This window comes from Plutella xylostella, chromosome Z (genome assembly GCF_932276165.1).
Source record: "Plutella xylostella chromosome Z, ilPluXylo3.1, whole genome shotgun sequence".
Lineage (NCBI taxonomy): Eukaryota > Metazoa > Arthropoda > Insecta > Lepidoptera > Plutellidae > Plutella > Plutella xylostella.
The window spans coordinates 1,342,081-1,367,657 of NC_064012.1; the positions used below are offsets into that span (position 1 = coordinate 1,342,081).

The window sequence follows — 25,577 nt, forward strand, 5'->3', positions numbered from 1 at the left end:
AAGTCATAAGATAGTGGAGTAATAATAAAAACGAATTAAGGTACCTTTATGAAAAACAAAAAAAATAGTAGGTAAGTAAACGTTGTTGAGAACTGACGGCCTTCAAGTTCAAGGCCAGGCTGGAGGGCCGAGGGTCGCAACCGGCATCTCCCGGCGTGGCTTGTAAATCACGTTACCTATCCAAATTGGGAATTTGTTGCCAATTTTCTCCTCCGCGAAGTAGCTGGCAAGCGGCCGTAAATACAAATTTACGAACACCATACGAATATGAGTGTTTTAAGTGCAAATTAGGTACTTAGCGCTTAATGCGAACACGTAGGGTGTAAGAGCTCGCCAATTTATTTGTCGGGAATTACTTTTTGTAGCTAAGAGACGACGTTTTCAAACGTATTGTAAGTGCGTGTGAAAGTGTTCGTCGGTGTAGGCTCGGTTTATGATCTAGTCGTTGGATCAAGTAACTTGTACCACATGATTGAGGAAGGCATGAGCAAGGCATGAGCAAAGGAAACTCAGAAGAGAGCCTTCAGAATAATACTTTCGAAGCCACATTGAAGCCACGATTGACGTTCGTTAGTTTTCCTTGTCATGTGTCAGTAAAAGTCAGCGAAAAGTTTTATAAAAGTAAACATTATATTTTTATATTGCAATATTATTTCCTACAGCCCAGAAGATTTAATAATTAATTACCAATCAACATTGTCTCCCATCCCAGAAGCCATATTTTAGCCATAGATCTACTACTACCCTACTAATATAAAAGTGAGAGTTTTAGTATGAATATTTATTACTCTTTCACAAGAAATCGGCTGGACCAATTTTTCAGAAATGTGATATGAAGCGTGCTGAGATCCTGGATTAACACATAGGCATAATTTCCACGGAAAAACATTTTAAGGCGAAGCGAAGCTCGCAGCCACATCTATATAATTATCAGTGCCAATATACGAGTAGTTACCGATAATTGTAGTCTTTGGGTACTGATACTGTTCCATTCTTATCCGTAGAATGTAAGAGCCTCCATTTAACACAGACTTTAAGAACAGTACCTATACTTAGTTTACTTTACTTTACTTTAGTTCAGAATGTTTTCATTTTAACAATGAATAAATACATTATTTGTATGTTTTCTTACTTAATAAGGTGTTACTCTATTAATAGATTTAGATTAACTTAAATTGACAAATGTATTAAGTGTAAAAATTTCGGCTATGGCAATAATTTATTTGCTCCATTTGTTTCTTTCAATAAAACATTGATATAATCCCTTCTTCTGTAGCAGACCGTCGTACTGTGGCCAACTAATATACTAAAAACTAAATAATCATAATCAAATCTCCCAAGAATAGAATAGGCATAGACATAGATAAATTAGTCTCGGCTCTGGCAATCATTTCTTTATACTTATATTTTCTTTCTATGAAACATTTTTCTATAAGACGGCTGAGTGGTGTAGTGGTTAATAGTGACCCTGACTGCTATGCCAAAGGTCCCGGGTTCGATTCCCGGCTGGGGCAGATATTTGTTGAAAGACAGATATTTGTACTCGGGTCTTGGGTGTTGATATTTATATTTAGTATGTATCTATCTATGTATTTGTGTAGATATATAAGCTATCCGACACCCATAACACAGGCTCTGCCTAGCTTGGGGTTGGATGGCCGTGTGTGAGATGTCCCCACATATTTATATTTATTTAATAAGACAAACATAAATTAGTCTCGGCTCTGTCAATCAATTCTTAGGTATATTTTCTCTCTATAAAACATTTACGTCACTTCGTTGGTTGCAGACCGTCGTACTGGGGCCAGCGCACGTCGTTCGAGCGGCGGCTGCTGGTGGTAGCGGCGCTGGCGTCGCTGCTCGCCGCCGCCTTCCTCGCCGCCTTCGTGGCCGCGCTGCTGCTGCGCCCCGCCGACGTCAACAGTGAGTCTCTTCATCAGCCAATAATCATCCACAATGCTGGCCTCTCCCAAGGAGCGCCACAACACTAGGTCCTCGGCCTTCCCCATCCAGCCACAACACTACAACAGTGAGTGTGGCTCCTCCATAACATAAGGGTACCGAATATTGGCAGTGGCAAGGATTAGCCAGTCATATATTATGGTGCTAGTAGCCACGTCATATAGTCTTAATTGCGTGAAGAATTGCGAAGTTTCATCAAGTTTTGGAGCGCTGCCGCCGCTGCGTTACCTACGACTGAAACAGAACAATTTATTTGACACACTGAAACAGAAACTACTCTCGTTGCGTTAAACGTACCGATAGACAGCTATAGCTTACAGATCATGGTACCAGTGCTACTCATGCTTGACGAAATACGAAGTTTCGGAGTACTTTAATGTTAATGCTAATCGTTAAAGTTCGACGTTACCTTTAAAACGTAAAAAAATACCCTCTCATCCCGATTACCGAACTTCGATCGCTGCAGTTTATAATAGTTCGTTAGATGGCCTACTTACCTCTATATTCTACAAATAACGAATAGCTAATTTATCAAGTCAACCTTATCGAAGCAGAGTCGTGAGCACAAGTTTCGATCCTCCGTTAACGTTGCGTATCGTCAACTGTCACTGTCAAAATGTAAGGCAAAGTTAGTTCCAAAAGTGACATTTGTTTTTTCCATATGTTAAGTGGAATTTTACCAAACGCTAAACGTATTTAGTAGCCTGTGATACGTCTGTCAGTTAGTACAAAATGTATTTAAAGTTTGATTTAAATACGTTTAGCGTTTGGTAAAAGTGACCCTTCGTGTAGATTCGAAAATAGTATCGAATCCTATGCTCGCGACACTGAATGCAGGCCTCCAACAAGCCATATGTACTACATTTTTGTCAGTCATCACTAGGTCCACTGACAAACCCATACCAACTCCTAAATTCTTTGTTATGGCCGGGTTACCAAACCCCCACTTATAATAAACGTACTATAATATTTAGTGGGTGTGTCCAGGCTGGCCCTAGGTCGTTATCAGTGTCCTAGTTCAGGTGCCCTGGCGTGGGGCTCCATTGTTAACACGCGACGGTGTCTCGGACACGAACTGCCGCAGAAACTGTTGCAGCAACCAAACAGTGACACACATGGCATACCCATTAAACTACGCTATTCACAGCACAAAACTTCGCTAGTTTTGGTATCGTTACGATCTAACTAAAAGATTGCGATCGCAATTTCTTAGGAAGACCGTAATCGTCGGGCACTATGAAGGGAAACTGGGTTAAATCTTCACGTTATAATATGAGTTTATTGGTCACCACAAATAGTAAAACATACAAAAAATACTTATAAACTAAGAGCAATGCAATTGGTGGCCTTATCGCTACGAGCGATCTCTTACAAGCAACCGCAGCAAGCCGAAAATCCCTGATTAGTACTTTATAAGAAACCGGGCGGGGATTTTTTTTTAGTAATTGACTATATTAAGTACCTTGTTATATGTATATGTTTAATATATATCTACCGACGTATTGGCATATTCACAATATGTCGTTAAATTATAACAAGGTATGAATACATAATTGATTGGTGAGTCTTTGGCAACAGGCGAAAGTGTAGGATATTCATGAAGTGTCGTCAAAGGGTAGGTATAATAAATATTCACAACTTTCTTTAACATGTATAAGTAAATAAATATATAAGTGTATGTACATACTTATACATGTGTATAGGTACTGGTCACAGAGTAATTGGTCCTTACATATGAAATTGGCGTTTTCTATAGGAGGAACATAAAGTCGTTTTTTTTTTAAATGAAATATATTAAATTAATCAAAGTATGTACCATTGCTATGTATGCACTTTTGCCATCTCATAGGTAGTTCATTGATCCCCTTACTAAAAAAACCATTCGGGCGGGAATCAATAAAATCTTTGAAGGCGGTTTGGACTGCCCCATCGGAGTTGAATTTTTTTCCTTGCAAGTAGTTACCTATCCAAATTGCGAAAAAAATGGTAATCTGTTGGAGCAAAGTCCGGAGAGTACGGTGGATGTCTAAGACATTCTAATTGAAGCTCTTCTAATTTGGTAGCCGTCTGTTGTGCAGTGTGTGGTCTAGCGTTGTCCTGAAGCAGCAGTGGCCTAGAGCGATTGACCAGCCTCGGTTGTTTAGCAGCTAGCTTTTCCATCATGGTTTGCAGTTGCTGACAATAGATATCTGCCGTAATCGTCTGGCCAGATTTAAGAAAGCTGTAGTGAACGACACCGGCACTAGTCCACCAAACACTTACAAGCAACTTTTTTTTAGTCAATTTTCGCTTAGGGCAGGATTTGGCTGGTTCGCCAGGGTTCAGTCATTGCGATGAGCGCTTCCGATTATCGTAGAGGATCCACTTTTCATCACAGGTAATGATTCGATTTAAAATTCCTTCATTATTGTGCCGGTTGAGTAACGTAACGCAGCAGTCGACGCGCGTTTGTCGGTTTGCTTCACTCAATTCATGAGGTACCCACCTTTCAAGCTTTTTTACCTTCCCAATTTGCTTCAAGTGGATTAGAATAGTTTTATCACTAACACCGGAGCCTGCAGCTAACTCGGACGTGGTTTGCGATGGATCCGCTTCCACAATAGCCTTCAATTCTTCATTATCAACTTTGGTCTCCGGCCGTCCACGAGGCTTGTTCTGCAGGTCGAAATTTCCAGAACGAAAACGTTGGAACCAAAAACGCACTGTGTTTTCTTTCGCGACACCGTCACCATACACATCATTAATCCTTCGAGCCGTTTCTGCAGCACTGGTGCCACGGTGGAACTCATACTCGTAAATAACGCGATATTTCAAGTTTTCCATTTTGTAAACAAAGTGACACAAAGAAAAAAACAAAAGAAGAAAAAACAAATGAATTAGGGAGTTTGAAACACAAATGCATGAGTAAATAGCTGTATGAATTTGAATTTGGAATTCCTAACCATAAAGGTAATATTTGAGATCAAAGTGGCCAGTACGACAAAACGCCAATTTCATATGTAAGGACCTAATATGTTCTTGAACTTGCTACAGTTTAATTTAAGGAATTATATATTTTTAGTAACAGCTACCTATCTATTACTGAAATAAATACATACACTTATCTAAATAGGCTAATTAACTTTTATCTAACAGAACGGACATAAAGTCACAATCACTAGATGTTCACAAGTGACCACAAATATGTCTTAGCTATCACATCACATTTCACATCCCAGCGGCCACCACAGGTTGGCCAACAGTGTGCAATGCGCGTGCGCCACTCACGTCCAATTTACGGTTTAACAATAACAATCTACTGATCGCAATTGCATTGACAGTGTCAATTTGACACCCTAATAACTTAGCGTTATGTCACGTAGATAACGAAACCGTCACGCTTTGGGCGCCGGCTTGCGATATTGCTGTGAACTGGAAACACAGTGTGACAGCTTTGTAGAAACGATCACTCACCTGGTGAGGCACTTCAAGGCATACTAATGTAAAGAACATACTCCCGGAAATAAACCTTTGAAAGTTTATTTTTTATCATCATCATCATCAGGTCCTACGATCCATAATCAGGCACATAGGGCTCGAAGTGTATATTTTCACTCTATCCACAGTTTCATCTAGTTAGTACTTTTCCCCGAGTCCTTGCAGCAATATACAATGTAGACCTACAGTACTAATAACTTTGATACGCATTCTCAATAGGAACCTAGCTATTACTTACGCTCTACAACTCTACATAGTTATACCCCTTGGTATCTTTTTTGTTATGATAATGTGAGTAATAGCGTATTTGTAAGCAATTTAACGTTTAATTCGGCATGTAATATTTGCTAATGTTTATAAACTGGTAGCACAACCTGCATCTTTGATTGACAGATTGCGTGTGTAATTTTTTTTTCGCAGCTATTTGTTCGTGCGGTCCAAATTAAAATGTAGAGGTCCAAAAATAGAACGAAATATTGTTAATGTTTATTGTGTCTTTAAGAATTGTTGAGTTCTATTTTTTACATCTCTGTAACCTTAACTAAAATCTTAAACTAGCTTTTAAAATACTTTTAATGACAGTCATCATCACCAGCCCTGTACCCCCAATATTAGATAGCCCCTGATTTTCGGTCTTACAAGGCTCTAAACCACAGCTCAATTACAAAAGTGTTTGTCCACCAACCCGCACTGGGCCCTCGGCCTAAAATCCTTCCTTCATTGGAAGGAGACCCATGCCCCAGCAGAGGAGACGTGATGATCCTTTTCTCCTACAAAATCTTTGTTTTATTTTAGGCCTCCCGCAGACCAGCGAGCTGCGCCGCTCGTCCGGCGCGCACCCGGCCACGTTCGCCGCTCCGGCCGCCGTCGGCAAGGACGGCGAGGATGTATGCAGCGACCCCGCTTGCGTTCACACTGGTGAGGATGGGCAATGTGCATGCGGGATATTTAGTGGTTCGAATGTGTGTTATACGTATACACGATAAGTGCAGTTAGTCATTATCGAAACAGAATGAAATTGACGCATTAGTCGACTAGAAAACCAGGAATTTATGAAGAGGCATCCATAAACGATTTCGTTATAAATAGGTAGTTTTACATAGATGCCTTTCAATTATGTTCATTCTTTCTTTCTACTTATACTAAATACAAGGAAACTAGACCCCTTAACAAAGCATATTTTTATAGAATACTTTCAATACATCTTAAGGAAAACAACTAACATAACCCTATCCTGTTCCCCAGCATCAAAACTACTCTCTAACATGAACGACAAGGCGGACCCGTGCGACGACTTCTACGACTTCGCGTGCGGCTCGTTCGTGGACAACACCAGGATCCCAGACGACAAGACGTCTGTCAACACGTTCTCCATCATCACGGACCAGCTGCAGGAACAGATCCGGTCGCTGCTGGACGAGCCGGTGACCGCCAGCGAGCCGCGCCCCTTCGTGCTCGCCAAGACGCTGTACCAGGCTTGCATGAACAGGAGTAAGTGGACCGGATTTTAAAAGTCAGGTTATTTGTAAAGCTTGAACATAGGCATCTTGGGAAATAAATACAGGGGCATCATCATCGTAAGCCCGTAATCGTTCACTCCTAGACTTAGGCCGCTCCTAATTAGCACCCAAACATGATATCTTCGGCTTTCCTTATCTAGCCACTACCGGGACACACATACATGATGATTTCATCTATTGAAACATTACAAATATTTGCATTCACTTAAGTAATATTAATAAACGTGGTGTTTTCCAGCTGCCATAGAAGCGCGCGGCACCAAGCCGCTGCTGGAGATGCTGCGCCGGCTCGGCGGCTGGCCCGTTTTGGATGAGGACAAGTGGGACGAGCAGGGCTTCAACTGGAAGGACTCGGTCTACCGCTTCAGGGAGGCAGGATACTCCGTCGACTACTTCCTGGACTTCTCCATCTCGGTTGACGTCAAGAACTCCACCAAACGGATTATTGATGTAAGATCTCTTGACACTGATTGGTGGTTTGTGTATGCTTGGCATGTTTTATTGCCGAATATAGCCTTACGAATTTTATTGCTGTTAACCTTGATAAAAATCTTGGGCTTTCCTATATGGATTGGAACGGTGAACCATTCGGACCATTCAGGCTTATCTTATGGTTGAAATAAAATTAAAATGTGAAGCGATTCTTATAATAGATGTAATAAAATATAAGCTATAGCTAATGCTGCACTTCCCAGCACAGCGAATGTTACAACTCTTGCAAAGCGATTGATCAACAATTATTTACCCTTGTGTTTGATACGTTGAGCGTTCCCACAGCTGGACCAGGCGTCGCTGGGGCTGAGCCGCGAGTACCTGAACCGAGGCTTCTCGGACAAGCTGGTGCAGGCCTACTACAGCTACATGGTGGACATCGCCCAGCTGTTGGGCGCGGACAAGACCAGGGCGGAAACAGAACTCAAAGAGTCCCTACAGTTTGAAATGCTACTCGCCAACGTAAGTGCAGAGCTAGATATGTAAATGAAATGGTTATTATTCTCAGTTTAATTTTCTTTTTTTTTATACACCGTCCGCTGCGTTACATCAGATTGGATGGGTGAGTAGTGGCGAAATGGATGTTTGTGTAATGTTTTTCAGCGGATAAGATCTTTGAGCGAGTTTGGAGTCGACGTTTGGGTTATGGACATTGACCTATCATCATCATCGCCTATAGTTCATGAAGACTTGGATTATGTTAAATTCGGCCACAGGCACGTCTGCATGTCTGAAGCGCATGCTATAATCTATGTGCTCGTTGTTCCATTGAGCCCTGTATTGACCCACCATATTTCCAACAGATTTCACTGCCTCTGGAGAAGCGTCGCAACGCCACCCTGCTCTACAACCCGATGACCATCGCTGAGCTGCAAAGGAAGTTCCCAAGGTAACTGCCACGGAAATAAATAGGAAAATAGAGTGACACTATCGGTTGAGGTTTTCCTCAAGCATGTGTGATTGAACAAGGTCCTTATGCCAATATATTATTACATCTAAGTAGAAATTTCTTAAACGTTTCCACCAATACAAACCTACTAGGTATTTATAAAAAAAGTTACTTTAAACTCGCATCACAATAGGGTCACAGAACTCTTCATTATGACAATAGTTGTTTAGTACGAAGAGCTTTGTGATCTACTTTCAGATGTGCGTCTACGAAAGACTCACCCTAAATAATGAGGAAATTAGTTGCGACCGTTTTATTAAATTCCAAAGCAGGGTGTCTAACATACCGGAGGCCCTAAACGCCTGCAAGATCAATCCTAACAGAACCTCTCCCATGTTGCAGCATCCCGTGGCTGGAGTACATCAACCAGCTCTTGGCGCCGCATCTCACCGTGGGACTCGACGAGGTCGCCATCGTCAACGTGCCGCAGTACATCACTGATCTGGAGGTTTGACACCTAAATACACTCATGAGCAATGAAAAAGCTCAAGTGAGATATGGAACGGCGATGGGATGTGGAACTTTTTCATTGCTCTCGAGTGTATTATTAAAGATCCGTAAATGGTGCCTGAAGCAAATATCAATTAGGACTGCATAATCCAGCCCTTCTATCCCAGTCCGAAGGTCTATTTAACAATTGCTACTTAACAGCGTGGAATTTATAAGTGTGGTTCTTGTTTACTTGCACGCAAATGTACCCTATCTATTGATAATTTTTTATTGCTTCTCCCTAATATGTTGTTGAGTAGCTCCCGTATTCATAAATCTTACATCGAGTTTGTACTTAAGAGTTTATTTACTGTGAGGACTATAATACTATATAACACATGAGTTTGCATCAGCCGCGCTAATTCCACTCTCTAACTCCAGAAACTGCTCCGCACCACCCCGAAGCGCGTGCAAGCCAACTACGTGATGTGGCGTGTCGCCGGCGCGTCTGTGTCGTATCTGACTGAGGAGCTGAGGCGTCGACAGCTGGCCTACGTCACCGCCCTGTCGGGCAAGACCGAACGGGAGTCACGCTGGAAGGAGTGCGCTGATACCACCAGTGTCAGGTGTGTTCATTATTCTTCTTTTTATTTCGTTAAAATACATCTTCTCACATAGGTGGGGGGAAGCTGCTGTAAAATAGGGGTGTCAAACGCGTCGTCACCATAGTGTCAATCCATTTTAGGTCAGTTGAAGACTGCCCAGTCATACCTACTTAAAGATGAGATAGATCCAGATCAGACGATGATAGATCTACTCGTGTTAATAATGTTGTCATGAGGAGTTTCAAATCATGAGTCTGGAGTTCTGGACTAAGATGCCATTACATAGTACAGTTTCTCAGGTCAATGAGAGAAGTTAAGGTCCAGAAGTGGAGATATTTTTTGGTAGGTTATTATTGTTAGCGAGGTAGAATAATTAATTATTTACTTAGGTATTTATGTTATTTATCGTTGTTACAGTATGTCCATTGCTGTTGGCGCGCTGTACATCAGGAAGTACTTCAACGAGGACTCGAAGGCCAATGCCCTGGAGATGGTCAACGACATCAGGTCAGTCATGCGTCGAATATCAATTATTATCAATAATATTTATTAGACAATACTTATGGTAACTCGAACAAAACCTCAATGATTATTTGCGAAAAACGATCTAGAAATATGAACCAACGGAAATACCATCGAATGTACGCGATGCATAAGGTTTTAAGGTTTTAATATACGCAAGGCTGTGCGTGCACTAAGTAAGCGCCTCGATCCTTGATTGCCTTCATACAAATGTTCCTAATTAGAAAGAGATTTGTGGTTTTACCACGCAAGTAAACTGATTACCTTTATGTTTTTTCACGTCACCAGACAACAGTTCCGCAAGACCCTGGAGGAGGTGGAGTGGATGGACGAGCAGACGCGCTCGGCGGCGCTCCACAAGGCGGACTCCATGGCCTCCCACATTGCCTACCCCAGTGAGATGCTGGATGATAACAAACTCACTGAGTTCTATTCTGGGGTTAGTAGTTAATGCATTGCGTCTTTTATTTGTATCTCTGTAGAGTTTGGATTATTCATTAATAGCAGGTTTGTAATTTTAGCATCAAATTACGTCTAAAAAAGTTACCCTGCTGGAATTCTGGAATAAAAAACCTATTTGTTAATCGCATGTACCGCAGCCGCAGCTTCCTAGAAGCTTCCCATACCCATACATACCAAATTTCATCTAAATTGGTTGAGCCGTTTTCCGTGAAAGTCATCCATCCATACTGACAAACTTTCGGGTTTGAAGCTCAAGACTAACAGGACCTCAGTTACAGTAGCCCACAATTCCTTCAAAACTTCTATCCAAAACCCTCAGTTTAACACAATCCTCCCCATCCCCAGCTGGAGATGTCATCAGACAAGCTCATGGAGTCTGTGCTGAACCTGACGCTGTTCGGCACAGAGTACCTGTTCAGCAAGCTGCGCGAGCCCGTCAACAAGTCGGACTGGGTCAGCCACGGCCGCCCCGCCATCGTCAACGCCTTCTACTCCTCCATCGAGAACAGCATTCGTAAGTTACTTTGTTTATCAACTTGAAGGACACCAGTCCATAATCCTCCACAATGCATGAATCCTTCGCTGTTTCTTTGTGATAATAATACAATACTTATACTATAGGTACTAAATATTGCCCGCGAGCTCCCCTTCCCCCAAAAAAATATTTCCCGTGGTAATCCTGGGATAAAAAGTACCCTGTTGTGTTAATCCAGGGTGTCAGCTTCCTAAGTAGACCAATGAGTAGACTTACATCCATTCCAAATCCATTACAGCCATGACCTTTATTTTTGCACCTGGCATCTACGGTCGGCACGACTTTACACTTTGTTTAGATATCTTCACAGTTTCCGTTATAAATGGCCGTAAAAGTACCTATAGATTGTCAAGTTTCTTGGCGACCCTCCTTGCGGGGTGAAAGACGCGGAGGGGACGAGGTACCCAAGACGACAGCGGGTAGCGGGAGGGGCAGCGGTGAAGGTCAACGCGTTCACTGCATGTCATAATGTCATTGTTACGGCAGTCTCGGCCGCGCAGCCGAGGCGGCCACATGTCTTATATAGGTACTCTGTCATAATTTGAGTGCGACCCACATGAGATCATTGATTCTGAGACCATTAGTCTTAGGATGAGTGTTGAGGCCTTTTTAATATTATTATTAGGTATCTATAATTCGTCAACAAAATAACGTTAAAAACAACAAATCGTATAATGTCTCAATATAGGGGCTTCTTGTAGAACAGCGTACCGGATCAGTCATGCTACGCGGCTAAAGGTTGGTACTGCGCAGTCAGATACGAAAAAGTAAACAACAAAGACGAAGAGTCCATATGACAGTGCGTCAGTTGTCAGTTCTTGTAACTAGGAAAGCAACCAAAATTTATGTGATTTAATGAAAGTAATTAATGAGCAAAATACAGAGAAAAATTACAAAATTGATGAAATTTTGAAAGAAAATGGTCATATCGTGCTTCGCCTACCCCCATACCACCCGGAATTAAATCCTATTGAACTTGTGTGGGGGTACGTGAAAGGCGAGCTCGCAAGAACGTCTTCTTCTTCAATCCCGTTACTCCTCCGAGGAGTCTGGGGCTGACACCAGGCGCTTCCATCCTTCTCTGTCGTGGGCCAGCAAGTTGAGCTCTGGCCACGACTTCCCTTTCTCTTGGGCCTCGCTGTATATGCTTCCAAGTATGAGCTGGTCGACCGGGTCGTCTTGAACCGCCCTGGGGTTTCCATTGTAGGGCCACTTTCGGGATATGGTCATCAGGTCTTCGCAGTGTGTGGCCCAGCCATCGCCATTTCCGCTCTTGGATGTCTATGTTTATAGGCTTTTGGTTTGTAACCTTCCATAGCTCGACATTGGTGATGGTGTCCGGCCAGTGTCTACGTATGATGGTTCGTAGACAGTTGTTGACGAAGACCTGGAGTTTGTGTGATATGCCCTTGGTGACCTTCCACGTCTCGCATCCGTATAGGAGCACAGTCTTCACATTTGTGTTGAAGATGCGGATTTTCGTGGTGCGAGATATGTTGGACGACCTCCATAGGCTTTTTAGCTGCGAGAAAGCTCCCTTGCCTTGTTGATGCGACTTTCGACATCCCGTTCTGTTCCTCCCTGAGGGGTGATGATGCTTCCAAGATAGCAGAAATCGGTAGCCTGGGTGATGCGGTGGTTTTCCAATAGGAGCGGTGGGTTGTTATCGCTGCACACGCGCATTTCTTCTGTCTTTTTTCTACTGATCTTGAGGCCAGCCATGTTTGCGGTTTTATCCAAGGCTGTAATTTTGCGCTGCATATCATCATGGGTGTTACTCAGTAGGCAGATGTCGTCCGCGAAGTCTAGGTCTTCCAGTGATGATGACGCTGTCCATGGTATACCTCTATTTTTCTCGTGGGTGATTTTCAGCATGATTGCATCCATGACCACTATAAAGATAAGCGGGGACAGCAAGCATCCCTGTCTGACTCCGGTTGTCACATTGAATGGTTCTGTGAGCTTACCATTATGAACGACTCTGCAATTGAACCCGTCATAAGCCTCCTTTATGATGTTAACGATTTTTTCGGGTACTCCTTTGTGCATAAGTGCGTCCCAAATAAATTGTCTATTGATGCTATCGAATGCCTTTTCAAAGTCGACAAAAGTCATGAATAAGGGCTTTCTCCACTCGACAGATTCCTCAACAATAATTCTGAGGGAAGTTATTTGGTCCACACATGATGTTCCCCTACGAAATCCAGCCTGTTCTCCGCGGATTGTGTCTTCGATTGCACCCTGGATACGGTACAGTATTATTTTAGAAAGCACCTTGCTTACTGTACTGAGGAGTGTGATCCCTCTCCAATTGTTGCAATCTGTGCGGTTACCTTTTTTCGGTAATTTTATGAGGAGGCCTTCTTTCCAATCAGCTGGTAGGTGTTCTTGCTGCCACACATCATTTAGTAGTGGTTGGAGGAAGTGCGCAGCTGCAGTTGGGTCCGTTTTCAAAAGTTCGGCGGGTATGTTATCGGATCCCGGTGCTTTGTTGTTCTTTAACTCCCTTACAGCCCTTACAATCTCCTCAACGGACGGTGGTTCGGCACTAATGCCATCGATAGTCCGTTCTGGGAAGCCTTGCCAAAAGTTCTCCGGGTACTCACTACTGGTGGTAAATGGTCTGTTGAGTACGGAGCTGAAGTGTTCTCTCCATCTTCGTAATTGTTCTTCCTCGGTGACCAGTAGCTTTCCATCTGTGTTTTTGACAGGCTGTGTACAGGGGGGCTGTTTATTGCACAGCCTCTTGGTTATACTGTACAACTGTCGGAAATTGCCCCTCTTGGCGGCACTTTCGGCTTCATCCGCTAAGGAGTTTGCCCAGCTTCTGTAATCCCGCCGCATGGCTCTGTTTACATCTTTGCACAGGGCATTATACTGTGAAAGTGTTTCTTGGGTTTGCTCTGTTGCAATCCTTATCTTTGCATTTCGCCTTTCTTCCACCAGTGCCCAAGTCCTTGGTGTTATCCATGCCTTTTCAGCATGTTTACGGAACCCAAGAACTTCTTTTGCCGCTATGCTGTAGGCCTTTTTAAAAGCCTCCCATTGACCATCAATTGACTTCTCCCTGTTTAAGTTTGGGTTCTTTGTCTCTTCTAGTCGTTGGTAGAGATTGCGCCGGAATTCAGATGCGTATTCGGGGATCTGCAGTTTAGAAATGTCGTAGTTACGTTTGCTAGATTTTGTACTGCTAGGAATGCGTGCAATTTTAATCCTGACATCTGCAACGACGAGGTGGTGATCGCTACCAATATCAGCTCCAGTTTTACTTCGCACATCAAGTAGAGATGATCTCCATTTTCGGCTGATTGCCAAGTGATCAATCTGGTTACGTGTGCGTCCATCATTGGAAAACCAGGTAATTTTGTGGATGGTTTTATGTGGGAAGAGGGTTCCGCCAATAACCAGGCTATGTTCCGAGCATACTTCCACGAACCTATCACCGTTTTCGTTCCTCACCCCGAGACCATGCTTTCCCATGACATGTTCCAGATTGCTGTTATCGCTACCCACTTTCGCATTTAGGTCTCCCATTAGCATCAGTATGTCCCCCTTTGCACTTTACTTATGACACTATTTAACTGATTGTAAAAGTTATCTTTTTTTGCCAGTTCAGATTCTTCAGTAGGTGCATAAACTTGGATTATAGTGATGTTTCGGGCTCTCCCTTTGAATCGTGCTTTCAAAATACGCTCTGAAATAGGTTCCCAGCTTATAAGGCTTCCTTTTGCTTTGGTTGGAGCTCAACAGCAAACCGACTCCCTCGTGATGACCCGCCCCTTCAGGTCGGCCCGAGAAGAGAAATGTTTCTCCTGTAGATGTTCTCTGTTCCCCAAATCCATTCCATCTCATTTCAGAAATCCCAAGTATTTCGAGTTTGTACTGTTTAAATACGGCACAAGCCTGTTCGGGTTTTCCATGAGCATCTAACGTCCTTACATTCCAAAAGCCAATCTTTGTCCGTTGTTTCAGGCCAAATGTCGTTGTTTTTGAATCAGTCCGTTTCTTCCTTGTGTCAGTTTCTTTAATCGGTTTATTTTCGAGACTGGTGGGTGATTAGCCTTCCTGCCTCTAGGTAAGTGGTGGGGGTGCCACCTCCGTGCCTTACCGCACAGACCTCTGGCCTGATGTAGTGAGATAGTTCCAGTTATGGCGCCGGAGACTCGCCTGTTGCCCAATATCCGTTAGCTACCAGAGCGAGCGAGAGTGAAACGTGACGACCGCTTTGCTTGATGCTCTGGCATTGCCCGGGGAACACGACGGGGACGTGGATAAAATGGACTGGTCGGTTTTACCCTCTTGAAGCTCTGTCGTCGTAGAGCGTGGTAATTGGCATTTCCTAGCTTTTTATAGGTGTACATACATCTCATTTATATATACACCACCAGGACCAAAACCGACTTCGGAACCCCAAGAACGTCGATTAAATCTAACTTAGATAAAAAGATAAAAGACTTTGAGTTGCTTTTCTCTAATTATTCGCCTGAAAAGTGGAGAAATTGTGACGACCATGTCATAAAAAATTAAGACGAATATTATAAATCTGATAGAGTATTTGACGATGTATTGGACAGGTATGTTATTGTTTATTTATAATTTAATGTAAATTAAACATAAAATATTATAGGTGTACACTGAACTAATATGACTGGCGTACTCTAGTACATTATACTTTAAAGTAGGTATAATGTTTTTTGGTTTTTGTCTTAGATTTATAATTGAAGTTAATGAAAACGATGATGAAGATGAGGATGACGACGACGATGAACAAGTTCAAACAGAGAGTGAACATGAAAGTGACATGGAAATTGATTTATAAAATAAAACACTTTTACAAAAATAAATTCAAATTGGTAGATATTCTGAAGGTAAACATCAAAATTTTAATGTTGTCAAACTATAAATTTTAAGCTAAATATGAAATTTACGGGAACACTCATAGAATAAAATTTTACTTACGTCAGAAATAGTTCCAAGCTATCGCGAGATTAATCCGGGCACACTTTTCTACGTGTGTAGCATGTCGTGCTACCTCGCCCCCGCCACTTCTTTCACCCTGCAAGGAGGGTCGCCAAGTAACTTGCCACAGTATAGTTATCTTTGTCTCCCACAGAATTCCCTGCCGGTATCCTGCAAGGCGCGTTCTTCTCCGCTAACCGCCCAGCGTACATGAACTACGGTGCTATAGGCTTCGTCATTGGACACGAGATCACCCACGGATTCGACGATCAGGTATGACCACTTATAAAAAGATCCCATGAGTGGTATAAAAAGATCCTATGGATCGTAATTATGTAAGTACATACTTACTATACATACAAAGATCAAATGAATCGCAATAAAAAGATTCAAATATGATATATTAATTTATATAAAAGATCCGGCGGATCGTATATTGTCTCACTCATAAGAACGAAATCTTTGGCTTTGAGTTTGCTAACACCGACCGGACAGTTGAATACGCGTAAACACGTTTAATTCCGCAGGGTCGTCAATTCGACAAGAACGGCAACCTGGTGGACTGGTGGCAGGAGGTGACCAAGCTCAAGTACCTGGAGAAGGCCAAGTGCATCATCGACCAGTACTCCAACTACACCGTCAAGGAAGTCGGCCTCAAGGTTAGCAATAGCATCATGATTTTGACAGTGGTATCATTAGCGCCCTCTTTTAAAGCGATTCTATATCACGGTTTCACATGTATAACATCAGATTGATTATGAATTTATCATATCAGTAATCAACCTGGAGCCAAAGAAACTACGAGTAAAACTAGCATACGAAATATCTCATTATGTTATGACAGTAAACTGAAATATTACTATTGCACTTATACCTACGTAGCGTGTACCATACTTATATAGGTACTCACTTATGCAAAACACGAGATATGTCGTGTGTTGAGATGATCAAGAGAGCGAAAATTGCCCTCTAAACATCATCATTTCTGATCTGATTACCTACCTACTCATGTTAATCTGTCTGGCCAATCCTTTCACCACGGTTACACACCCTAGCCTTAGCTCTAGCTAGTGTTTATCCCCGATACTCTATTTGCCAATGGCACTCTAACAAGTCTTAACTCTCTCGTCTCTCTTATTCACGTCTATAATCCCAACGTTCCAGCTGAACGGCGTGAACACTCAAGGGGAGAACATAGCGGACAACGGGGGCATCAAGGAGGCCTACTTCGCGTACCAGGCGTGGACCCAGCGCCACGGCCAGGAGCCGCGCCTGCCCGGCCTCGAGAAGTACTCTCCTAAACAGGTACTTATGACATTTATTTATATAATTATACCTAGCTTACCTTACCGAGGGGTGCAAAGAAGCATACTGTTTTAACCTACCTTGGTTTTGACAAAGAAAATCTTGGAAATGAATGGGGCTGAGTCTTCAGTTGGCTTGCCCCCGATTGAGTTATCGTCACAATAGTTCAGTGTGCCCCTACATCACACATCAATAGAGTTTACACTTCTCTAATTTTGCAATCGCACTTTCGCGCAACTATCTTAGTTACCAAGTTGGAGAATTCTTTACCTAAACCATAGACTATTAGTGTATTAAGTCTATGCCTAAACCAATTTTTGATAACGGCCGGAATGACATAGTTTAATCTTTGCTGTTTATTTGTACGGACCAATATTTCTTACTCCACAAGTTTGATGACCTCTACTGCATATAACTAACTGGTTGCACAATCCGCAGTTGTTCTGGCTGAGCGCGGCCAACACGTGGTGCTCGGTGTATCGCAACGAGGCGATCAAGCTGCGCATTACGACAGGGTTCCACGCGCCGGGCCGCTTCCGCGTCGTTGGGCCCATGTCCAACATGGAGGAGTTCGCCAGCGACTTCCACTGCCCTCTGGGCTCGCCCATGAACCCGCCGCACAAGTGCAAGGTCTGGTAGTTATTGCCAACTACACACTACGCCGCTGAAGAGAAGAGCCCCGATACATTGCTGAATTGAGCGGATTGGGCGTCTAAAACCCACCCTGGGTGACTATTTGCTACCCGAGGTATTTTGTCTATGACTCGTTACGCACTGTTGTAGGTAGGTACTTACTGTATTCAACGAATTTCTAAAGGAGATAGGTCGGCCCTTACTAGTGGTAGGAGTTAATGTTAGTTTAGAATCCGTGAAATACTCGTACTTTGTCAATCGCTGTAAATAATACACATTTATAAATTATTAAAGGCCATGTTTGCTACGGAGCTCGGAGGTGCAATGGCATTAAAATATAGGATTTCTCGATGTTACTTATATCACAATTTTATTACTTACGTGCAGTACCTTAAGAGTTGTAGGTTTTGTTATTGTTAATTTTTGTATAATTATATATTTATTTTTATGGTTACAGTTTTATAGGAAATCTCGCCACCACACTTTGAACCTGACTTTCACTTTGTGTGAAATAAAATTAATAGATCTGATTACACCGGTAGGATTAAGATATTTAATTACTTGGCGACATATAAATATTGATTTATGTAAATAATGCGGACACAGAGAGGGTGAATAGGATTTATGAATTCATATCGATAGTTAATATGTCTATCATTCAGATAATTTTCTTTTCATTTCTATTGCGATCAAGTTTATTATACGGTACAACTTGAACTTAAGATATTATAAAAACTTAATGAATATTTATTCTCTTTGTTCCACATTTGTCTTATCATCCTCAATATTATTATAATATAAGTAACCGATTTCTATACAATTAAGTCCTAAATTCTGGGCTCAAAATGTTCGGTGATAATGATAATTTAATTTTAGTCTAAGTAGTTAATGATAACAATTTTGGATACGATAATTTTGTTGTAAAATCATTAAAACAACATTTAAAAATATCTCCTTGTTTCCTTTAATTCCGATACGATCGATTATTAACAACAATTATATCATGTGCATTATTTTTTTCTACAAAATTCGGAAAAAGGTTCTGCCCGTATTTTTTTTCTACTATCTACCAAAGGGTTTTACATTAAGTAAAACGAAGTTGACGAGCGCAGGTGAAACAAATAAAACACTAATTTGAGTACTATACTTGACATTTATTTTCCTGTTCCAACACTGTATCACAAACATTGAACATTAATGAGTAATGAAAAGAGATTACACAATTGTATTAACTTAAGCCATCTTCTGACGGTATATATAAACCGTATTCTTTTCCATAATCTCACACTGATCTTTAACTTAGGTATTTAAAAACCTCTGTTCTTTACCTTTTCGATATTGTATACTGGACTTAATATGATACTTAAACTACTATTCTTATCACCCTGCCGAAGAATTTTATAGTTATCCCTAACTTTCTTTTAGTAATAGTTTCGACTTGGGATAAATACCTACTAAAAATACAGCACGTAGATCGTACAAATCATACAAATAAAATTGAACTTGAGTACATGGCTTTAATCAGCTCATATTTAAGGAAAATACGCTTTGAAAAAAAAAAACAACTTACATAGTATAACAAAAAAACGTCTCATACTTCATAGCCAAAAGGACGCAAATATATTTATTATAATATTATGATATGGCTAAACTAAAATAAATACTACAGCGTAAATTATTAGTAAACGAATGACTAAGAAAATTAACGAGTTAATATTTATCTTCCTAAGTTTCTCCTACATCACATATTCATATAGCGGCGCCCAGACGTGGCCTCATTAGCTGATGAGGGAATCACAGGTAATACAGGGCGCCAATTCAGACATCATCCTCCCCGCAGTGGTTCCTGATTAGGAAGTGTTCCACGGAACCCAGGAGTTCCTTACAGGCCCTTAAGGGTTCCGCCAAAATTCAACAATCAAGCTTTTGTTGTGAAAACAGGTGCATGGCAATAAATTCGAGCCATAAACTAGGGTGCCGCTAAAAAAACTGGTGAAGTAAAAAGAGTTCCGTAGGGGAAAAATCGGGAACCACCACAACACGCTACTGTCTAAATACAGTATATTTCGTAGACTCGCGATTTTGACTTTTCTAACCTCAGGCCGACACTCTGCAAACCTGATACAACTTAGTTTTAAAATAAATTAAATTTAACAAATATACAATGGCTAATTAGAATGTTTTATCAGGTTGCGGCCGGTTTCCTATCCTTTGTGATGTTTTATTTATATTTATATTAAAGTATAAATGAGATCACATGAAATTTTCGTGTCTAAGGACTAGTTTACAGCACGTGTCTTAATTTCGACACAATTTGGTTTCGGAACCAGTCCTCATTATATCATATCCTATATTACTAATAAATCAAAATCTCAATAAGTGTGCAAGAGTTAAAGAATATCTTAAAGTGTTACTTGACCAAAACCAGTCAGTAAATTGTACAAAATAATTTAAATTAAACCTTAAATATACAATACAAATGCTGTAGTGTAAATAAACATCCAAAAAGAAGATTGTAAAGAACTGTAAAGCAAAATAAACACTTATATTACGCACAAAAAATGAATACTGAACGATGAACATTTAGTTCTAGATACACATTAGTAAGTCTAGCAACTTAATTAAATTAACACAATACGTGGTAATGCATGTTTGGTTACGTCAAGACGGAAGAAGTTACCGAATACTTGGCAGGATGTACTACGAGTATAATATCTCTACGAGTGAGTATACATTCAGATGTCCATTCTTGTTCCACCATTACCCTTGACATAGACAATATCTATGTCATGTACAGTCAAATTCTCCGTTTGTGCGACACACATTCTCTAGCATCCCAACTTCAGTAGCTATTTTGTTCAGAAAGTTATAAGGTTCTAACTCGACAAAATTGCATAATACCATCAGATTCAGCCAACAGTCGCCACCACCTCATAACATTCAACACAAACCTTCTCAAACTAACTTCGATACTTAATAACATCAAGACACCAAACATCGACGGATTAATATGTGTGAGTAAATTAATAATTAAATACTATAAATACGAGAGCCGTAGCTCTTTGAAGGAACCCAGTTATAGAGGGTTTTATAACTACTGACAGAATAGTTGTTATTTCCAACTATTCTGCTTCGATTCTTTCATTCACCCTCCCTCGTCTTGAGAGCTACCCTTGAAGTTCCATGACCAAGTGAAACGACATCCATTACTACAGCGGGCAAGCGGGTACAATGCTCACCCAATACTACAAACAATAAGTTTAAACACATCTCACGATTAAATCGCACAGACAAAATTAAATTCAAGTCATATCCTTATCGCAAACCTTAAAGTTACAGTCGTCCTCATCAGTCCAATAATCCCTTCGAAAAACTTGTTGTGCATTCTAACAAGTAATTTTGATTACAAAACTCAAAATTAAGTCATCTATGGCAAACCTAAATCATCATCGTCATACCGAAAATTACTTTTAAAAGAAAAGCAATCAATGCAATAGCAAATAATTACTTAAATTAAATCATCATCAAAACAAAAAGGTTAATTCATGTCTCTCTCGCAAACTAAACTTACAATCATCGTCATCATGCAATAAAAATGTATTAATCAATCGTTGCAATCTAACAGAAAACCACGTATCCAAAAATCCTAAATAATATCTCTATCGCAAACCTTAAAGTTACAGTCATCTTCATCATACCGAAAATTCCTTCGAAAAAATTGACAATCAATTCAATCTAACCATTCTTCTTTCTTCTTCAGGTGCCATCTACTATCGTAGGTCGGCTATCATTATGGCCACTTGGGCCCGGGAAGTCGCAGCTCGGAATAGCTCTATCTCACCCCCCCGTAGCACATATAAACGAACAAAGAATACGGCGTCAAAAGTATACAACAACATTCCAATAATAACCTGCAAACTTGTCATACCGACCGTTGCCTTTGCAGTTTAAAATTCGAATTTAAATTTGGAAACTCAAAAATGACAAGCAAGCAGATGTTGGCGCCACTGGCGACGCTTGTCTGTGGTGTGCTAGTCTATGGCGCGTCCCGGAAGTCAGTGTAAGCGATGGCTCGTTTAGCCGGAAGTGGGGGCGAAGTCCAGTCTCTTCTGAATCTCCTTCTCTCGGTCCTGTTCGGCGGCCGACAGCTTCGTCTCAATTTAGTGATCTCCTCGACCTTGGCAGTTATGGCGCTAGCTTCGAGTTATAGGTGCGCAGTTTCTCCCGCTGCTCGGCCTCGATGAGCTGCCGGCGCCCGGCCGCCTGTATTATAATTCTATTGGAGGAGCGCTGATGCCTGATGTACAGGTCTCTGGACTAGTTCAGGCACATATGCAATTTTGTAATAAGATTTAAGCTTTTTTGGATTATTATTATGTTGTGTCTTTACCGTCTCGGGACCATGGGGTCCCGGGCATTTGGAACGCGTGCATGGGGCCGAAGCCAACATGTAGAGGCCCGTTTGATAACATTAATCTATATGAAATGTGACACCAACCGACGATTTTCCCTGTGCAGACTATAGAGTAAACCCAAGGAAAATCCCCGGTTAGTGCAGGAATATTGTAGGACATGGAGAAAACTAATATGTTATGGAAGGGGGTGTTAAATGGACTGGGTAACTGGGACTATGGAAGGACTATGGCCCCTGCCTGACCTATATGTTTCACATACGGATAAAAAGGTGTGAAACATATAGGTCAGGCAGGGGGTGACTCGCACACACAGTAAATGGGCCCCCCAAAACAGTCGCTAGCACATAACAGTGACGTAGCAACAAGGGGGCAACATGGCATGAGGTGCTAAGGATGGAGAGGTATTCCACGGCTCTCAGGACAATCGCGTTATCGGTCAAGATCCCTACAAGCACCTTACTGGGTAATACATCCTTCCCCGAGCATTGCTGCTCTAGCGGTACACCACTCAAGCCAGCCAATGAAGGCAAGCAAGAGGTGGGAGATCCTGTTCCTCGTCAGTGTTCACTCTGGACAGCCAATAAAGGCAAGCCAGAGATGAGGAACAGGGGTTCTCCCCGGCATCGGGTGGGTGGGGTCGCTAATGCCCAACAGCTCGCCACAAGCTGCCCTGCCGCGTATTATTATTATTATTATTATCATCATCTTCTTGATGTTCTCGTCCCGCTGCGCCGCCGCCGTGTTCATCTTGTCTTCAATCGTCTTGTAGACTTCAGCCGTCTGCTGCTCCAGCGTCAACCTGGTCTTCTCCACGCCCTCTAAATGGTCCTTCAGGCTCTCAGCTCGTTGATTTAAGACACTCCCCTCGTGAGTCTCCATCTTGGCGTCCAGCGCCTCCTTGGTGCTGGAGATGAACGTGTTGGTCTGCTCGCGACGCCTCCTCGATCTTCGCCATCTTGGACGCGATCGCCGCCATCTTGCTCGCTTACGGGCTACGTCTCCTCTCCTCAGCCGCTTTAAGTTTCTCCTGGATCTCGTCAACCGTGGGTGACGTCTCGGCCAGGCCAGGATCACCTCGTAGGCCAGCCCGCCCTTCGACATCTCCTGGCAGCGGATCTCGGTCGATTTGTTGATTTCGATCTCCATTTAATATAGGCCATATAATGCGCAATGACAAATATGCCCTCCTGCAACTCATACTGCAAGGGAAAATACAGGGCCAAAGAAGACCTGGCCGTAGAAGAACCCACTGGCTACAGAACCTCGCCGAATGGTTCAATATGTCCACCATAGAGCTATTCCGAGCTGCGACTTCCCGGGCCCAAGTGGCCATAATGATAGCCGACCTACGATAGTAGATAGCACCTGAAGAAGAAGATCTCCATTTCTTTGTTTTGAGTCTTCACAAATCACTGTTGGAATTTTACTGAGAGTGGTCCGAAAGCTTCGAATGGCTGAAGGTTTATAACATTTATTATTACGGGATAAATCTTTAAAGTTACGCGCACCGTTAGAGCAACAGTTCAATTCTAAACATGATCTCCAATAAATTCATACTCTCATATGTTGCCAAATATTATACCTAAAAACTGATCAACCAATGCAATGCAATAAAGAACCACGTCACCAAAAACCTAAATTCATAATATCTCTATCGCAAACCTTTCAGTTACAATCATCCTCAGCATTCCGAAAATTCCATCGAAAAATTCACCTCCTTCAATGAAATCAGTTATCAATGAATACAATCTAACAAATAACCTACATCTACAGAAAAATCCAAAATAACATCGCTATCGCCAACCTTAAAGTTACAATCATCCTCATCATACCGAAAATTCCTTTTAAAACTATCATCAGTTCAATCCATTTCCATCTAGCACTGCAGGTGGCGTAGGGGATCTCTAACAACTATTAATAATCAAAATCCTACGGCTCCGAACTACTAAGCATACTACGGGCTAGTGTTAAAGAAACTAACCATTCAACCCTAAAGCCTAAAAGAGCCGTAGAACAACTCTAACCCTAACCTAAACATCCCCCGCGTGCCAAATCCATATTTCCTTTCAGCAACGGCAAGTGGACCAAGGGATTTAAAACCTACGGCTCTGTACTACAAAAGCGACCTACGGGTTAGTGTAAAAGAGACTAACCATTCAACCCTACAGCCTAAAAGAGCCTAAGAACAATCAACCTAACTTAAATCCCTTTACATCCCCTGCGTTCCTAATCCGTTGTTTCACAAGAAGACTACGGGCGCAGACGGTTGTCGATCTCCATCTCGTCAATGTCGATGTCTGTGTAGTAGTCTTCTGTCATCAAGGATCATTCGCTTCCGCTGTCCTCCTGTCTTGTGTGCGGCTTCAGCAGAATCTGGAACGACAGGAGGCGGTCGCGCTCCTCCATGTCACTGGAATAGGAAAGGAGGGTTAGGAGAGGAGGTTTAGGGTTCCGTAGTTACCTGAAAAGATACAAAGTAAAGCTCGGCATGTAAAAAAATAAGGATAAACTTACTCCAGTTCAATCTCCAGAGCCACGACAGTGAGATGCGGCTTGCCTTCCTCGTCGAACCATCTGCCAAAGAAAATTACAGTCAGTATAAGATTTTAAGGGAGTTACAATATAGCCACCTTATTCATAGAAACGTTTAACGGACGTTTTAGCTATTCAACTGTTTTGTCCCTCTCCGTCAAATAATAAATAAATTGTTCTTTGACAGAGAGGGACCAAACGTCCTATAACGTTTCTATGAATAAGGGTTTAAGTATTCAATACTCTTCCAAACACAAATCAATCGCATTACAATGTTACGGTTCAAATCTACCCTAGTCTGCGGAGCGACGCCACCCGTTTCGTAGGTACACAACGCTGTTTTTAATGCATTTGATTACATAGCCGTCGCGCCGCCCCGCCGTACCCGCAGACTAAGGTGGTTTTGGAATAGAATTGACACGTCGCAATGCCACTCACATGTCGCTGCACTTATTGGCGACCTGCTGGTGCATGAAGCCGAGCGGGCGGGCCACGGGGCCGGGCTCCACGGCGCAGGCCTGCGAGAACGCCACCGTGGACCGCTCCACGTGCCACACTCGGTGGGCCGACTCGTCCGTGCCTAGCATGCGTTGGATGCTCACCCAACCTGTGAAGGGGTTGAAAGATGTTTAATAGTGAGTAGTATCGTTTTATAGGTTGTTACCAACCCTGTGAAAAGGTTAGTTAAGAACAGACATTTTTGATTTGTTTGTTTATGGACATGGCATATTATAATGCCATGGGGTCGTGCTCCTGCAAGATGGGGTGACCAAACCCAAT

The 25,577-nt window shown here is 42.1% G+C and overlaps 2 protein-coding genes and 1 pseudogene across 3 annotated transcripts in view; 1 reads left to right on the plus strand and 2 right to left on the minus strand.

Annotated features, from left to right (window-relative positions):
* The window catches only part of LOC105382679 (neprilysin-2), a 38,873-nt gene extending 20,073 nt beyond the window's left edge, over positions 1-18,800 (plus strand). For both annotated transcript variants that reach the window (XM_048632653.1, XM_048632652.1), the window contains exons 3-17: positions 1,790-1,923; positions 6,235-6,357; positions 6,685-6,930; positions 7,198-7,409; positions 7,737-7,913; positions 8,255-8,340; positions 8,743-8,848; positions 9,271-9,455; positions 9,852-9,941; positions 10,245-10,395; positions 10,764-10,932; positions 16,067-16,185; positions 16,440-16,571; positions 17,077-17,217; positions 17,656-18,800. In XM_048632653.1, the coding sequence (XP_048488610.1) occupies positions 1,790-1,923; positions 6,235-6,357; positions 6,685-6,930; positions 7,198-7,409; positions 7,737-7,913; positions 8,255-8,340; positions 8,743-8,848; positions 9,271-9,455; positions 9,852-9,941; positions 10,245-10,395; positions 10,764-10,932; positions 16,067-16,185; positions 16,440-16,571; positions 17,077-17,217; positions 17,656-17,856 (2,272 nt within the window). In that variant the 3' untranslated portion in view covers positions 17,857-18,800. The remainder of the gene's footprint in view (positions 1-1,789; positions 1,924-6,234; positions 6,358-6,684; positions 6,931-7,197; positions 7,410-7,736; positions 7,914-8,254; positions 8,341-8,742; positions 8,849-9,270; positions 9,456-9,851; positions 9,942-10,244; positions 10,396-10,763; positions 10,933-16,066; positions 16,186-16,439; positions 16,572-17,076; positions 17,218-17,655) is intronic.
* Positions 18,801-22,529: 3,729 nt separating this feature from the next.
* LOC125491185 lies at positions 22,530-23,774 on the minus strand (annotated as a pseudogene).
* A 13-nt stretch (positions 23,775-23,787) lies between these two features.
* The window catches only part of LOC105397241 (neuralized-like protein 4), a 30,010-nt gene continuing 28,220 nt past the window's right edge, over positions 23,788-25,577 (minus strand). The window contains exons 30-32 of the mRNA XM_038121999.2: positions 25,236-25,404; positions 24,780-24,839; positions 23,788-24,675 (exon numbers count right to left, since the gene is read on the minus strand). Coding sequence (XP_037977927.2) covers positions 24,591-24,675; positions 24,780-24,839; positions 25,236-25,404 — 314 coding nt within the window. The 3' untranslated portion in view covers positions 23,788-24,590. The remainder of the gene's footprint in view (positions 24,676-24,779; positions 24,840-25,235; positions 25,405-25,577) is intronic.